Source organism: Anabrus simplex, chromosome 1 (genome assembly GCF_040414725.1).
Source record: "Anabrus simplex isolate iqAnaSimp1 chromosome 1, ASM4041472v1, whole genome shotgun sequence".
In the NCBI taxonomy this organism is placed as follows: Eukaryota; Metazoa; Arthropoda; class Insecta; order Orthoptera; family Tettigoniidae; genus Anabrus; species Anabrus simplex.
In genome coordinates, this window is record NC_090265.1 from 301,537,366 (window position 1) to 301,555,285 (window position 17,920).

At 39.1% G+C, this 17,920-nt stretch overlaps 1 protein-coding gene across 1 annotated transcript in view; it reads left to right on the plus strand.

Moving 5' to 3' along the window:
• Positions 1-17,920, plus strand: part of LOC136864518 (lachesin-like) — an 853,163-nt gene that overhangs the window by 263,516 nt on the left and 571,727 nt on the right. The window contains exon 3 of the mRNA XM_068226232.1: positions 11,925-12,110. Coding sequence (XP_068082333.1) covers positions 11,925-12,110 — 186 coding nt within the window. The remainder of the gene's footprint in view (positions 1-11,924; positions 12,111-17,920) is intronic.

Genomic DNA, 17,920 nt, shown 5'->3' on the forward strand with positions numbered 1-17,920 from the left:
AATAATAATAATAATCTACAGACTGTAGGGTTGAACATAATCATCTAAGACATGGATATACTGTAACATGCACAGTAAATTAAAAATATTCCTCGTTTCACTAAAGGCGGCAACAGCATAACACATTATTCACAGAAAGTGAAGAAAGTGTAATTACACATGTTCAAAAGGTTTTAGACAATGCAATATTAACAGTGGCACAGAGTTGAAGGGGACACATGAGTACGTAATAAATTAAAATCGAAGTCGGTTTATAGTAAACTCCAGCGATGCGGTACAGCTGTCGGCGATCCGCTATTACTAATGATCAGAGAGGTCATGAGCGTCTGATGGGCCCATTGGGAGATCCCATTGAACACACTGGAGGAGAATAATCAAAGCGATGTATACCCGATGGAAATGGCCGAAATACGTCCTTGCGCTGTTACAAGACTAGCTGTAGCATTTACAATAATTGAGCCATTACATAGGATCATGTTCACAATTTTAGATGGATTTCAAAGAAAATATTTGGACCGAACATTCAACAACTGGCTCATGTTTCAAACATTCATATCCTTCCTACTGAAAAACAATCGCTTCTTATTAGTATTAAAACTCAGTTTACTCCATTGGTGTATAATAATAAATGAACACCTTGTGATATATGTACGAGAAAGTGAAAAATTACTACGTTAAATGATCAGGAGCCTGGAAAAAATGACTGAAGTTTCATTTAACTTACATTACCTCAGAAAAATACGAAATAATTCCTTCTAAAATATATTTCCAATTCATGCCGGATTTCTGATAAGGTAATTTCAAGTTCGCTAACAGCTCCAAAACTACCCCAAAATATGGGAGAAATTTAAAATTACGACTTCCATTATATTTTACTGTATCGTGCTTTAATGGAGCAGGAATTTCAAATTCGATCCTTGGTATAATAAACTAGGGTAAATTTGGAAAAAAAATTATACCAAGCATATACTTGTATGTTTTAAAATAACCTCAGCTGAAAGCGTTGACTGATCACGTTACAGATTTGTGGCTTTTGGGCTTTCGGACGAAACTGGCTGTGCATTGGTTTAATGTCACACTTTACTGTACGGGAGTTAATGCTGGCTTGACACAGGATATCTTATTCATAAGCTAGAAGTAACAGTCATGAATGATTGCTAGTACAAGCAGGTGGGAGAATGACAGGAAGCTACTCAAAATGGAGAGAAGATGCGTGGAACAAAACAACGGGTAAATTCTGCTATGTAGGCAATTATTTCATGATATTTACCTGAATTTTTTGAAATTATGTAAAAGCGTTCCAATAGTTAAAAATGAGATGGTGTCGCTTCATTTTTTGTTCAACCCCTCCTGAACGAATGGACCATTTGAGCTGAAATTTGGTATTGATATAGGCCTGTATCAGATATTCAGTTCAAATTCCTGTTTTCTACTTCTTTAAATAATATTTTCTAAATGCTGGCCATTATATTTGGGTATTTTGCTGAACATGCGCACGTTTTATGCCCAAAAGCTTAATAATGAGCAAATGGTTAAACCTGTCACCAAATAATGTCCAGCGCGCGTACAAAAGTTCAGTCCCCTACATAAAAGATCCATGAGAACACGTATTAATGTTGTAAAACAGTAATTGAAGAAGATACACACTGTTGAGGGAAGCATTACACGAAGTTGGTGTTTGATCTTTGTTATTCAATGTGTAGTAGAATTTAACATTTGAAAATCACAAATATCATTCAGATAATATTACATTTCTGTTTCTGTAATACTGAGTGGTACTAGTAAAATGAATTGAAAATATTTGTTTGCAAACCAAATATGAAATATATTTCCAGAAATTTTAATGAACCTAAAGAGAAAATATGTAATTATGAAGTGTTTGGACTGCCATTTTAATAAATATACTCTAGGTTTTAATAATAAATCGCCTCCCTTCGCCGGTCAAATTGACGTCAGTTACCAACGGCTTCATTACATGTCATGAATAACTAAAACTTCTCATACTCCATCATTCATGATGTAAATCTAAATCTCTTTATATAGTTGTTGCAGTGGTAAACGTTCTTCTCGCATTCTGGTTGTTTACGTATAATACCATTGTTTGTACTGGTGCGTTCTAATAAATCTGACTAGGTATTGCATTTGTGACCTCGCACTCAAGCAGTTTACTCGTTAGTGGACTGCACACAACGTACTACACCATAGTTCTGGGCAGAATTCCTAATCGTCCATCATTCGCGATCCGGCGCGTCTTCAAATAGCTGAAGAGTCTGATGCGTGATATCACAATCATCATCATCATCATCATCATCTTTAGTCCTTTTGCTCACTGCTGAGCGTCGAGACCTCATAACTAAATCATTTCTGCATTGCAGCCTTGACATGTTGCCTCCATCCAGAGCGGTTTTCATTTTTTCTTAACGTGATCTTCGCCTGATCTAACCATCTACTTGCTGCTTTACCTCGTGGTGTACTGCCTTCAACTTTGCCTTACAAAATGGTATTTTCCTAGTTCTCTTCTGAAAATGTAGCCAAGTAACTGGAGGTAACACTCACTCACACGGGAAGGATAGACGTTTCTAGATGCACATTTATTCAGAATGCAAACATTGGTTCCTCTTTCCGTCCAGGGTACACGTAGCATTCTCCGCCAACAGCACATCTTAAAGTTATCAATTCGGCTTTTTTTCTCTAGAATGTACGGTCTAGATGTCACAGCCATACAAAAAGACTGAAAACACTGCTAATTTCACCAAGCGCATCTTCGGAGCTTTTGATATCGCCCGATTCTGCCAACCTTAGTAAGTTGAACCATTGTAGCACGACCTGGAACAATCCGTCTTTTGATCTCTACTTCACTTCTTCCCGTGTCATTGATAATTGGCCTAAGGTATACAAACTCCTTGAATATCTCCAGGTCCTTTAGACATCCTGTAAGTTGGATTTCACATTGCCGATCAACTACCATTAGTATGCTTTTTTCATGTTTATCTCTGTGAAGGCTAATGTTCTCCATTATTGTAAATAATTCAGTGAGTTCCTCTCCACTTCTGGCTATCAGGTAAATGTAATTTGAAAATCACAGGTTGCTAATTTTTCTGCCGGATATCACAATAATGGTACACAAATATCGAGGAAGTAGCTGGTAACTGGGCATGTTTCCTTGCGACTTCTCTGTTCTTTCTCCTTGCACACTGATCTGCTACAACAACAATATATATCTGCTTCGAATAGTTCTATTCCTTGGTGGATTTAACATCTCCAGGTCGGGTGGCCCATGATACACGTTTTCCGGTTGTCCATATCGATGGGACGCTGATTCAGAGTGAATATATACGCTCTTTATACTCTTATCCTCGACTCCAACGTGGCAGCTACCCTCGCTTAGTCCAGAGTAGAGTAATTACATTGTGATACAATAATTTGTCACGCGAACCCTGTTCATGAACGATTGGAACTGATGTCAGTCTAGAATCACGTCTATATTCATACTACTAACCTTTTCTTCAGCGCTCATATTTGTGCACATATGTTAGTAAATAATTATTTTGGTGTTTCAAAGACCTCTCGTGGAATTAAGACAGCGAATTTATGCATTGGATGTTTACTAGGTCTCCCTATATCTTCATAATTGAAATCTCTTCTTCGAGGGTTTGCAAATGCATGCCCCAGCATATTTATGATAGGGGTGGATTTCCATGTCAAAATTGGCTATTGCAGATAGATGGATTCCTACTGAACGGTTTGTCTATTTATTTTTACGAATTGGATTCGTGGACAGAAGTAGCCCCATACCAAAATCAACAAAAATTGAGCGCTATCAACAATATATGACATTATTTTAGGTTTTGAAATTTGTACCAATATATCTACCGTAGAATGAAGAATGTTCCATTCTTAATATGAAGCACCTGAATGTCAATCATATTACTGCCAGTAAATTTACAAACACGGGGATGGCGTATTTCGGTGTCTTGATTATTTATTATGGACATTTGGTATTGCGAGAGTACGTTTCATGCTTGGATTCCGTTCCCGGCAACTCGTACCGCAGTAATTGGTCCCAAGTTTGGAAATCAAAACCCTGACAATTCGTAACAGCACAGGAAAGATAATTATGTGTTTTATCGCTGGAGATGACGAGATGATCTGGGTCCGGTTTTCCGTATGGAGATAGGGAATTATTTTGAACGACATCTACAGTCGAACAATTATCCAGAAACACAAGCACACATTGAAGGGTGGCACTATAGACTTCATCATGGAATGAAGAAGATACATCCTTCCATTTATGAATTTCTGTAGAAAATTCGGAGTGGGGATGCCGAGATTTCCCATCAGATTGTTCGATTGCAAAGTGCTGTCTTTCAAAAAATAAAAGAAGGAAATGCGAAGTGGACCACTAGATTTCGCCTACTGTGCATCAGTATGATAGATACAAGAACAGCGGAGAATTTCTGCGTTATCTCAAGTCATAGGGTCATAATTTCTCTTGAACTGTGTAATAGTGCGAGGTCGAAATAGAATCTCTTCTCAGCATTATTTTATCCTATAGATTTCTGCATTCCGTAGTGGGAGAACTCTGGATAAACATGCAGGGAAACAAATCTCCCCAGAACAAATAGCCTGGTGCGTATCAGTTTGGTACACAGTACCTCTCTGGACAAATTAGCAGGAACGGATTAAATCGGAACAAATGTTTCGGGAAGTCCTATGACTTTTTGGCGTCTCTCTCCTTAATACATTAGATTTGTCTCTATTTCTCGAATGTAAGTAAATTTTGCACTTTTCACCCGCATAATTCATACCTTGAATCACTTATGCAGATTGTTATTTTAACCCTTAAACGGATAGCTGTACGAAAATTTAGCCAAAAGAGTTAATGTACAGACACACGGCCGTTGCGATATTATTTATACAGAGAGATGAGGAAACTGCTCCACATGCAACACATTTTGGTCTATGTCCACTGGACTCAGCCTGCAAAACCGACCATTCATGATATCTCCCTTATTAATCCACCTGTCGAAAAAATGTACATGAGAAAATAGTTTTATAAGTCGATTTCAATCAAGGTTGTTCGATTTCCAGTCAGGTTGGTCTTGTATATATTGTGAGAAAGTAAAATCACTGTTTTCGGTTCCCTATAAACCCACAGTCCATTCCGGGAATTTGAAATGGTACGGACCTTAAATCTTTCCCTTGGATTGGCGGATGCTAAATATAAGATTTGGTTGAAATATCTTCAGTAGTTTTCAAGTTATAAGAAATACTCTTTACACGCACCCGCTTTTGAGTTAAGTCCCTTGGGACTTGTGCTGTAAAACCGTCCGTTAATTATATCTCCCTCATTAATCCTCGTATCGAAATGATGCATTTTAGAAAAAAGTTATAGAAATCGATTTCCATTAAAGGTGGTATATTTCCATTATTTTTGATGTGCATATTTTGGGAGTACAAAATCATGGTTTCGGTTTCGGGTAATTCTCCAGTAAATTTAAGTATTCAGAAACAATATTGTCCCTAAAACATACCCAAAGACAGGTGAATTCCAAATATCAATTTTGACAGAAATGTATCAGTGGTATTCATGTTATAAGAACTCAAACAAACAGACACCAAAGCTAAAACATATGCAGATGATCATTATTACACCTGAAACGGATAACTGTACGGAAATTTCGCCAAAATAGTCAATGTACAGACACATGATCGGTACCATTTTTTATATAGATATATATTTTCATATAGCAGTGACAAATGACCAATGAGTATTTATTACGACTTATAACCCTTTAGATCTTTATACACTCCGTAGTTTCGCGTTTCGAGTCATTAACCCTTTACGTCACTGATTCCATTGCGATATTTTAGCATAACGGTGCAGAAACTTGTGACATTATGATCTTCTCCCCACGACCTAATTTCTGTGTTACTTTGTTGAATGAGCGACCTTCCGTCCGGTACAGAAGTGGGCTCGCCTCGGAGAGGCTGTTTTCTTATGTTGTGCTGAGTGTTGAGTAACTATGCGTGAAATTACTGTCGTGCGTGTGCAGTTTAGTGAAAGGTGTGACCCTTCAGTCAATTATACGGAGAATAACCCCCTCAGGGCAAATACCGCCGTGAAGACAAGTGACTTTTGTGAATAGCCAGTAATTAATTAATATTTTCACTCATTGTTGAATATAATTGAACTGAATAAAATTTTCTGTATACTGATTGAGACATCTCAGATTAAATTAATTCAATAAAACATTGTTTTCTAGTCTTAACAGTACTATCCATAAATTCTTTATCCACGAAATGTTCAGGTACTTTTATAGATGGTAGTTCTGTTTAAATAGGAATTGTGTTGACAATAATTCGATCACAAAGATATACATATATTCGTTATAACTGATGTTTTGTCATTTAACCGATTCTCTTAAAATAAATTCGAACACACATTCGAGCATTACTCTTTGTAATAAGCATGAGTTAGAAGAATTTTCTGAGCTGTAGATGGCCACATTCAAACACATTCCGTTCCAGATGAAAGTGATACTAATAAAAGCTACTGAATGTAATTGGAAAAACTGAATCATGCAAAAAAAAAGGCGGACACTTTTTAGAACCATAAAAAGAATTCTTATCGGAACTTTGTCGATCCCTTACAAGATATGAGTTACGAATATTAAGATTTAGAATGTGCAAAACTCAAACTTCCTTAGTTTGCACGTTTACATCAGAATTGATGGGTGCCAGAGAGAAAAAATCGCTTATTGGCAGATTAAATATCTTTCATTAATACCGTACTTTGATAGACTGAAACAACTTTGTAATATATTTACATATATAGTCAATATTAATAAAAGTACCGTAGAATTTCACATTTGCGAATATAAATAAGCTTTGATATACATTATGAAACACGAGGATTCCAAAAATACCAAACATGTTGCAAATTATTGGAAATGTTTTCACTTTTGTATTATCATTAGCTGAGCATATTTTCCACGCGTATGAAATGAATCCGCTATGATTGTGTCTACCAGGGCTGGTCGCGTGGAGAGTATTATCATAGAGTTAGTGATGATTTGGTATTTATTCTGATATTTAACGTTGATCGATGTAATATGTTAGTTCTTCAGAATAGGCTACCGTATTCAATTTTCAGTATGCCCTTTCACATGCAGTCGTCGTAGGCTCTGTATCGTCACGTCGCGCCGGCTTATGATAACGTAAATTAGAAATGAGCACAGAAAAATCTAAGATTACAAAATACCTGTTACCTTGCTGCGTACAAAAATTTTCAGGCCTACTCATTGTGTGTGTGAATGCGCGCGTGTGTGTGTGTGTGTGTGTGTGTGTGTGTGCAGAGACGATTCCCAACTATGGGACTGGCGAAAAATGTAGAATGTAGGGTCTCAGATAATCTTACTGACTTCCATCCCTTCCATTGATTCAATAAATTATTAGTTCAGGACGCAAGTATAATGGCTTTGACGAGATTCCTTTTAAAGGTATTTGGTAAAAATTATCAGCATCGTTTAAATGCTATTTTTGTATTTAATGCAACTGCATTTCAGAGTAGTATAAAGCTTCGTGATAATGTCAACCAATGAATTCGAATCCAATTAAATTAATTTCTTTCCACTATTTCTTGAATCTTTTTACATGGATAGCGTAATGTGACAGAAAATGGTTGAATTGTTCCAAAACGTGCTGTGTTGCCTGAGGCTGAGTGCACCACGTTTCAGTCAATACTGAATTTTAATCCCTAAATCTACCACATATTCAATGTTTGATGATACACATAAATACGGATAAAAGATGTTCAAGATATGTACCATTACATACCAACCATTTCTCATAAAGTTTCTAATGATTATCGAACATTTTGATGTACAAATGTAACTATAAGCGCAGAAAAATGAGTTATCTTCTTGCGTAGTTCGGAAATATTTGTAGGTGATTCACATGCTTTAAAAAGTGGTGGTGGTGGTGGTGGTGGTGGTGGTGGTGGTAGTAATTGCCGGCCACGCGGTGTAGGGGTAGCGTGCCTGTCTCTTACCCGGAGGTCCCAGATTCGATTCCAGGCCAGGACAGGGAGTTTTACCTGGACCTGAGGGCTGGTTCGAGGTCCATTCAGCCTACGTGATTAGAATTGAGGAGCTATCTGACGGTGAGATAGCGGCCCCGGTCTTGAGAGCCAAGAATAACGGCCGAGAAGAATCATCGTGCTGACCACACGACACCTCGCAATCTGCAGGCCTTCGGGCTGGGCAGCAGTCGCTTGACAGGCCAAGGCCCTTCAAGGGCTGTAGTGCCATGGGGTTTGTTTGGTTTGTTATTTGTTTGGTGGTGGTAAATACTGCTTGAAGAGGAAGTACCTACAACTAGGCAACAATACTCTATTCACACTAATCAGAGGAAAGAGATGGAAGGATACTTCGAAAAATGTAGAAAGAAAGACAAGGGCCACGAAGGGCATGAAAATGAAAGCCTCCCTATCCCAACAGCGTTGGGATAGGAAAAGAACAAGAGTTGGCCAAGGGAGGTCAGGTATGTTAGATGAAAGTGAGGATATTGTGACAAGTAACCGAAAGCGATGCCACGAATCAGCTAGGGTCCCGTAGTCGCCAACCCACACTCAAATTTCAGAGCCCCTGGGACTCCTTTTGATCGCCTCTTAGGACAGGCAGGGGCTACCGTGTGTGTAGGAAGAGTACCGTAATGGAATAGAGTTCTACGCGAAATATGGCGAGCTCAAACTTTCGTCGCAAAAGAGTAAGTAAGTCACTGTCCCGTGCTGAGGTACTGCAACACCTGTTCGAGAAACCGTTCATGATTCTCGCTTATTTTGACACAACTTGAGCGCCGTGTAGTCCCCTTTCGTTGATATAACACTGATATCATGCATGGAACTTGTCATTGTCAGCTAATTGGTGTTAATTGGTGCCTGCTTACAAAATCACTCCTCTTAGTGTTCATTAACGTGAACCCGGCCTATTCTGATGCTTCACCCCGTATGACTGGAAATAATGTTCCACGATAAACAACTTCTCCTTTCTTTTAAGAACCATAATTGTAAAAATCAACACAAATCTGATCTCAAAATATGGTAGACTGTTATATTTAACAAATAAATACCTCGTTGCTTGGGAAACGTGAACAGCAGATGAGCAAAATTTTAGTGTCGTTTGTCTTGAGAGCATACCATATATGAAAGTACAAGCAACACGCTGCTAGATCTTAAGTAAGCGATGTGTATTTCAACCAACTATCATCATAGGCATTCACACAATGGCTAGTATAATAATGTCTTCTTAGTGCCTCAGAGTTATTGATTATGGATAGGTGGCTAAAGAGACCCACAAGCTCTGCCACAATTCTTTTACGGCAAAACTGGCAAAACTCGATGATGTTGTAGAGCCTGTTGGTCATATCTGTTCTGAATTTCACGTTCTATTCTTCGATTTCCTTCCTCGGCCTCTTGACATCCTACCTCTTGTTCAAAATGATTTAGTTCCTCGCGCGCAATACCTCTCCACATCGGCTGATCGGATGTTCCAATTACTAACGTCAATTTGAAACTTTTTCCTATTAGGCCTTAGAACATCCTTGTATTACTCGTGTTGTCCTTGCTAAATACGTCATCCATTCATTTTTCAACTAAAAATACCTCACTTGCTTTGGAAGGCGTGTGGTGAGCATACAGGCGACAAGGTAAGTCCATTAAAGTTAATGCTTGATGGTCACAGTCTCAGTGCTCGTGGTATTATCCACCTCCAAGGTAATGATGCTCGATCGACTGTCCCACGGTTACACTCTCACTTGTAAGGCAGGGCAGGTGGTAGTTATGTTAGGTTTGCACAGTGAAGTTACGGTAATCAAGCATCCTGTCTAGGAATCGACCGAAGGCCGTACGAGCGCACATGAGTCAATGTTGTACTAATCAATACAGAAATATTAATTTATATTCATGACGGAATAATCCATCTTGAGCAAACAATATTTTATGTTAAGAGACACTTATAATTTTTGTTATCTAAGTGGCAGCCTAATACACTCAAAGGGTAAATTTTAATGTGTACCTGATCAGAAGATAATTTGTGCTACTAGAATTATGTAAGATGTAGTGGAACATTATGTACTGTATGCATGAGAATATTGATGAGTTGATGATGAATAAATTAAGAATATCCTGCTTATTATTGATAAACGAACACATTTCTTTTAACAACTAGTATGGAAGTATATTATTTTGGACCTTCAGCGGACAAATCGGTAATAAAATTACTGATGAATTCTTTGATGTTTTAAAAAACGTTCTGGGCTTTCGTGAGTTGAATTCACGGCTGAGTTAAGAATGAAACGTATGGGCTAGAACATTTTAAGTATTTTTATTTTAGCTTTTATTCCGCACTCTGATGGAGTACGGCAGGCCTCCCAGAGGCACGCAGCTGTCAGCTTGCATTCGGGAGGTAGTGGGTTCGAATCCCATTATCGGCAGCCCTGAAGATCGTTTACCGTGGTTTCTCACTTTTCAAACAACACAAGTGCTGGGGATGTACCTTCCTTTCTGCTCCTATCCCTTCCCTATCCCTTCGTCGCCATAATACCTATGTGTATCGGAGTGACGTGCAGCAAATTCGAAGAAAATACTCCCACCTTCTTACACTCTCTTTTCTCAGCGTTTACAGCTTGCAAGTGCAGAGTAACAACTACGGGATTCAGTTTAGTCATGCAATGTTTCCACTTACTTCTGTTCTTCTCACATTTGTATCCACTTTTTTCCTTTTTCAATCTCAATGACATTAGATTTGCGTGAACTTGGAAATCTGTCAGCCTTCCACTTCCATGTCTTTCGTGGAATATCCTTTTTGTTTTAACGATACAGTTGTTTGTAAGAATCTGACCTCATCGTCGTTTTCATGGTACTAATGTTAAAAAGCGCTGACGATCCAGCCAATGTTTATCCTTAACTACCACAGCGATGAACAGCATGGCGTTATAACTTCTTCCATCTCCTGCGTGCTTTATCATAAGAAAACCCCTTCTTTTGATACTTAGAAACAAATTAATATATTGTAACGTGTTGGCGGGGTAGATTAATAAATACAGAAACCGGTAGCGTTAAACTAAAATTTATTAGCTAATTACTTATTCTACACATTAACACATGCAGGCATTCCGAGATCACAACTTACACTGATAGTAAAGGACACACAATCTCACAGTACTCTCTCTCTCTCTTATTCTCAAAGTTCAGTCACACCCAGTCTTCGTTCACTAGCAGTACAGTCTCACTCAATCACACAGTTACTTTGTTGTCGCTGTCCCAGTCCACTGTTCACATTCTGCACACGTCAGTCTCGCTGTCCAGGATGATATTCGCTGTCCACGCAATCCGGTAGAGCTCCGTTCACAGCCTCATGCTGATATCCAGTGTTCTCCTCCACTCCGCTACAGCACACACACACACACATACTATTAGCTACACAGCGTCTGGCCCAAGAGAGACACACACGATGACAGGCATACAGAACGAGTCCTCAGTTCTACGGATGGACACTCCAACAGACTGCCGCTCTCAACTCCCACTCTTCCACTGACTGGCTGAGTTAACATTGAACCGAACTAACTAACTGGCAAGTTACTCCAGTCTTATATATACCTGGGCCAATCGTTCCAGAGCAGTCCGGAGGCTGGACGCATTCAGAAACATCGTTTCGTAATTTCTATTTGAGCGCCGCGACAACACCAGCGAATGGAGAGGGGGCAGCCTTGACTTTATTTTAAGATGCCTGTCTTCTTCGGCAGATTTGGATTTTTGGATTTCATTTTTCCGTAGTGCCTGAAACAGATCCCAAATATTCCGAAATATTCATTACATATCCAGTATTTTGTTTGCTTCTAGTAATCGGTCCCTTTCTTTGCAGGTAGGATGGGTGAAGGCAGATACGAAAGCCATCCAGGCAATCCACGATCACGTGATAACGCATAACCCGCGAGTATCTGTGACGCACAATGACTTCTCCACTTGGAATCTTCACGTGAAGAACGTGCAGGAAGAAGATCGGGGATTATATATGTGTCAGATCAACACAGATCCTATGAAGAGTCAGGTAAGTTCTAGAGTACATACAGTACTGTAGTTCAGAATATTTCGTTGGTATTCGTAAGACATTCTTCTCTTGATTGAACGATCCAATGTATAGTTCACTGTTTTACGAATATAAGCAGTAATTATGTGTTTTCTTATTGGTATAAAGTGGCGAACACATGGTCTTGGATAACTAACTTGTTGCAATAAATGACCTTAAGCATATTTATACGGCCTCTTTCTCTTTCTGTCTCTCTCCAAATCTGTCAAGCAACAACCTGCTTCCTGTAGGTATGAGGCAGCTCTTAGTTAGTATATGGCACAAACCGAGATACCTACTTATTTTTCAATTTAAGATACGAGGTATCGAATGTTTTTTGAATTATATTTAAGATACGAGGTAGGGAACATTTTGTTGCATTTAGAGATACGAGCCATCAAATCAAACAAATCTACGTATATTTTCTTTTTCCTTTATTTTAGAAATATTTCAGAAAACCAAAATCATTCTTCTTGATCATCAGTTAAAGTTAGTCACTACAAAGAATTTAGAATTAGTTGCTCCGAGTTCAGTGCGATTCATAAAATTAACCAGCTATATTTTCTCCTTGCAGAGAGATTAAATGATGATGTTCAGTCCAAACGCATTCAATGTGACATATTTATATTGTGCTTGATTGATTAGACAATGTGGTTTTGTTTTATATTAGTTCATGCTTAACATTTTAGTTTAAATTTAATTTTCGCTTTGTTTTTCAAAATAAGCTACTATACATTGATTGTATCCAGTGAACAGGCTAATTGTCACTTATAGCAAATTCAATATGGTATGTGCTGGGAACTCTAACACTGACTTTTTGGTGATTGCTTAAGGCTATTATTTGCTCTACATTCATTTTGATTCTCCTGAATTCCGAAGCTCTTTGAAATCATTTAAGAAAAGAGTACGTTAACAATGGATAGGGAAACTGTCATTTGTGCGACAGTCCTAAACACAGATCTGTTACAACAGATTATGATTGATGATTGAATCTTGAAGCAATATGTTATTACAGTTACTCAACTGCTTGTGATCTGTGCCAAAAGTACTCTTTAATAGTTGATAAAACTCACATTTGACGTTGAGATAAATCGAACATTTTTAGTTCATATTGTGTAAAATGTAGGAGCCTCCGTGGCTCAGACGGCAACACGTCGGCCTCTCACCGCCGGATACCGTGGTTCAAATCCCGGTCACTCCATGTGAGATTTGTGCTGGACAAAGCGGAGGCGGGACAGGTTTTTCTCCGGGTACTCTGGTTTTCCCTGTCATCTTTCATTCCAGCAACACTCTCCATTCTCATTGCATAGCATCTATCAGTCATTTATAAATCACTTTGGGAGTGGTGACCCCATCGTACTAATAGCCTATATATGATTCATTCATTTAATTCCTGACTCGGTCAATGACTGGAAAACAAGTGTAGATTTTCATTTTCATTGTGCAAATTGTGGCGTACCTTTCTACTGATACATGGATTCTTCAATCTCTGCGTTACTTTGTCTTCCCTGATTCCCTGCATTACTTCTATTCCAACTACCCGATGCACAACACCACTTTCAATATCTCTTCTTTCCTTGCTGTTGCTTCATTGTGTACCCCTCACAAACCAACATTATTTTCAAAGCTCAGGATCAATTTCACCAATAAAGCTATTGAGCACGATTTATGCCCCTAAACCTCAATGATCATACTTTCATATCGTTCGCTAAAACCTTACTTCATCGTTAGAATGGACGCCCTGAGCGTCAGCAGAGGAATGTTGCCTTAAATGCCTCTGCATATTTGAAGAATGACCGCTTCTCTTCACGCAATTGAAAATATCTTCACTTGGCTCTTATGTTGATATGATGATAAGAAATAAAACGTGTTTAAGTCTCACGATCGCTTTTTACCGTTTCGTCTGGAAAAGAGTTTTAAAACATATCATAATTATTTCTTGTTGAATATGATCATTAGCGAATCATCCTAGTTGAATTCTTTTCCACAAATTCATAACATATCTACATTATAACAAGTTAAATAATTGCAGCGTCATACAACAAAATTTTGAAAGTTAGCAGGATATGACGGCCTGGACAGAAAGCCAAATTCTTGCATTAAAAGCGGGGTAATAGTTTTTCTCTTTTCCACCGCTAGGTTCGCGTTTATGTTCTGTTGTTTGGCGTGAATTCTATGATGACTTTATTTTATAAGGTAAGGCCTCATCTAACATGAAATATGAAGAGTTTTTAAATTTATTTGGTCTCACGATTTGCAATATATGGATGGTTGCTGAGATGCATTTAACATTAGTTTAGTTATGTGCTTCCAAATTACCGTCAAGGTGGTGGTGGTGGTGGTGGTGATTGTTTTAAGAGGAAGTACAACTAGGCGACCATCCTCTATATAACACTAATCAGAGAGAAAACTGGAAGGGGTCCGACACTTCGAAAAATGAAAGTATCGGCTAAAGGAAGACAAGGGCCAGGAAGGGCGTGAAAATAAAAGACTCCCTAGCCCTCGGAAACCTAATAGCGTCGGGGTCGGCAAAGAACTAGAGTTGACTAAGGAAGGTCGGAAAGGATAGATGAAAGTGAGGAGGTTGGCAAAGTAAGTGGAAGAAATGCCAGGACTCAGATAAGGGCCCCGTGGTTGCCAACCCACGGTCAAAATTTTAGAGCCCCTGGGGCCAATTACCGTCAAGTTTCTCTTTCCATACTGTAGGTTAAGATGGTTTATTGCCGGGCTGAGTGGCTCAGACGGTTGAGGCGCTGGCCTTCCGACCCCAACGTAGCAGGTTCGATCCTGGCTCAGTCGGTGGTATTTGAAGGTGCTCAAATACGTCAGCCTCGTGTTGGTAGATTTACTGGCACGTAAAAGAACTCCTGCGGGACAAAATTCCGGCACCTCGGCGTCTCCGGAAACCAAAAAAGTAGTTAGTGGAACGTAAAGCCAATAACATTATTTTTTATTAACATTATTAAGATGGTTTATTGTTGCGTGCCTAACTGCACATCTGACACAGCGAAAAAATATACAAAAATATAAATTTTCATCTTTTTCCTAAAGATCCGAGTTTACGGGAGAAATGCAGGCTTGCTATTTCTGGACAGGGCAGCAGAAAAGTATCTCTTCCGGCTCCTAATGATAACTCCAGAATATGTAGCTTGCATTTTTTCGAATCAGATTACGGTGTACGTATTGTGAGGGGAATTCTGCCTCCCCGACAAAGTGCCGATGCAAATTCTTCTTCTTAAAAATGTATTAATATTTACAACGTGGGCGTTAGCTGAAATTCCTTACCGCTCCAAAGTTTAAAGAGACGTTTCAGTGCCACGACTGTGATCAAGCACACATCACACACGTTATACTTACAATATTTTTAGGCCTGTTCTTGATAATAATGCAAAGAAAGTGACTAATGACTGTGATTTATTAAACAAATTCAAGAGCAAGCCTCTGAGCAGAAAAGTGTTGAAATTATAGAAATAGGGAAAAATCGGGTCAGTACTTCTTATTAGGCCTATTTCCCTGTCCTTTACTCCTTTGTAATAAACAAGTGCAAAATGAAAGAACTCTATGAAGTGTAGTGTGTTCTAAGTTGTTTTATATATTTATATCTCATTCACACCGGACTCAATGATAATAAAAATGTATTATTTCGCTTTATTGTATGAATCTTCAATATATGGATATAGACCGAACATGAGAACAACAGAACATAAACGCGATCCAAGCGGCCATTGTCTGAACTACTTCGTTCGCCCAGAAATGTGTCGGCTTGTCCAGGCCTTCTACTATAGCGTAGGTAACGTCTGTTTTCAGTCATTCTACCGGGTCAAGAATGGAATGAATGAAACCCCATCTAGCGGCGAGGATAGGATTTGTACCGGCTGCCGAAGCCTGTCCACTCCTCTTGAGGCAATGATATGATGATATTGAAATGAAATGATATTGAAGAGTATTGCTGGAATGAAATATGACAGAGAAAACAGGTGTACCCGGAGAACAATCTTTCCCACAAATGCTTTGTCCAGCACAAATCTAACATGGAATGACCTGGATTTGAACCACGGAAACCAACGGTAATGAAATGGCGTATGGCTTTTAGTGCCTGGAGTGTCCGAGGACATGTTCAGCTCACCAGGTGCAGGTCTTTTTGATTTGACTCCTGTAGGCGACCTGCGCGCCGTGATGAGGAGGAAATGATGATGAAGACAACATATACACCCAGCCCCCGTGCGAGCAAAATTAACCAATGATGGTTAAAATTCCAGACCCTGCCGCGAATCGAACCCGAGACCCTTGTGACCAAAGGCCAACATGCTAACCATTTTGCCATGGAGCCGAACAACCAAAAGGTGAGAGGTCGGCACGCTGCCGCCTGAGTCACGGAGGTTGTAACAATTCAGAGAATATAACTTAGAAATCCAAAGAATTTCATAAAGCAGAGTTAGGAGAGCGATTTCATAGAGGCTTCATCTCCCTGTAAAATTGTGGATGTCTTTGCAATTATCGCATTTTCTTTAAACTCAATAGTCTCTGAATTCTGAACACTTTCAATGAAATCCTCCAATTATTTCCTTTTGACAATAATTTTGACCACAGCCATATATTGCAGCAACTGGAAAGTCCGCTGTGAATCTTTCACCTCCAACACGAGGGGAAATCCCAACTAGGCCTACATGTATGGTATGCACCCCCCCCCCCCCCCCCGACACTACAGCTCTTGAAGGGCCTTGACCTAGCAAGCGACCGCTGCTCAGCCCAAACGACTGTTTCGGCTGTTGTTCATGGCTTCCTAGACCGGGGCAGCTATCTTACCGTCAGATAGCTCCTCAAATCTAATCACGTAGGCTAAGTGGACCTCGAGCCAGCCCTCAGATCCAGGTAAACATCTCTGACCTGGTCGGGAATCGAACCCGGGACCTCCGGGTAAGAGGCAGGCACGGGGCTAGAACGTGTATAGCAGTACAATATTTTGTAACAGCGAAACGAAAATTGTGGCTACCGGAAAGTTACTTGATTGTGGGACGTTGATCGGACACATTAACTCATCCTTCAAGGTGTCAGGTGTCTGATTAATCTGGTCTATTTTGGAAAGAACTTTATCGCACTAATTTCTGTTGCTACGTTTGTCTGAGTTTTTATCTATCAAATCTACACGTTTCCACTGACCACTACCATGGGTCACTTGGGATGATCGTATAAGTAGTTATCTTATCAATATTTAAAATCTGCTTTGTAAGGTGCAGCGAAGCAGTCAATGTTAAAGGTGCACAAAACTAAAATATTCAAATACCTCTTTTGATGTTTGGGTTACGAAAAAAATGTTTTTAACAAATTTATGAATCGATATCAGTAATTTGTAATAGGTTCAAACAGTTACCAAAATGCATAAAAATTAATTCCTCTTCAATTTGTGATGCGTATTATTCCATTACCTCGAAAACTTAGCAACATTGCAACATGAACAACGTGATACAGTATATTGCGGGTGGATACCGCGAGTAACTGTTAGAAAATAATGTATTTCTTTCATGTGAACAATTTGAAAATATTTTTAATTTCCTAGTCACAATACTGACTTTTAAACAGTTTCTTTGAACTTCGTTTTGGTACAGCGTATTGCTGTTCATATCAAAATACCGACTCTTGAGGAAATATTCCACGTCATCGAAGGAATGTACTTGTCCTTTATTTTTATTTTAATAATAACGAAAGTCCGCCTCTGTGGTGTAGTGGTTAGTGTGATTAGCTGCCACCACCAGAGGCCCGGGTTCAATTCCCGGCTCTGCCACTTAATTTAA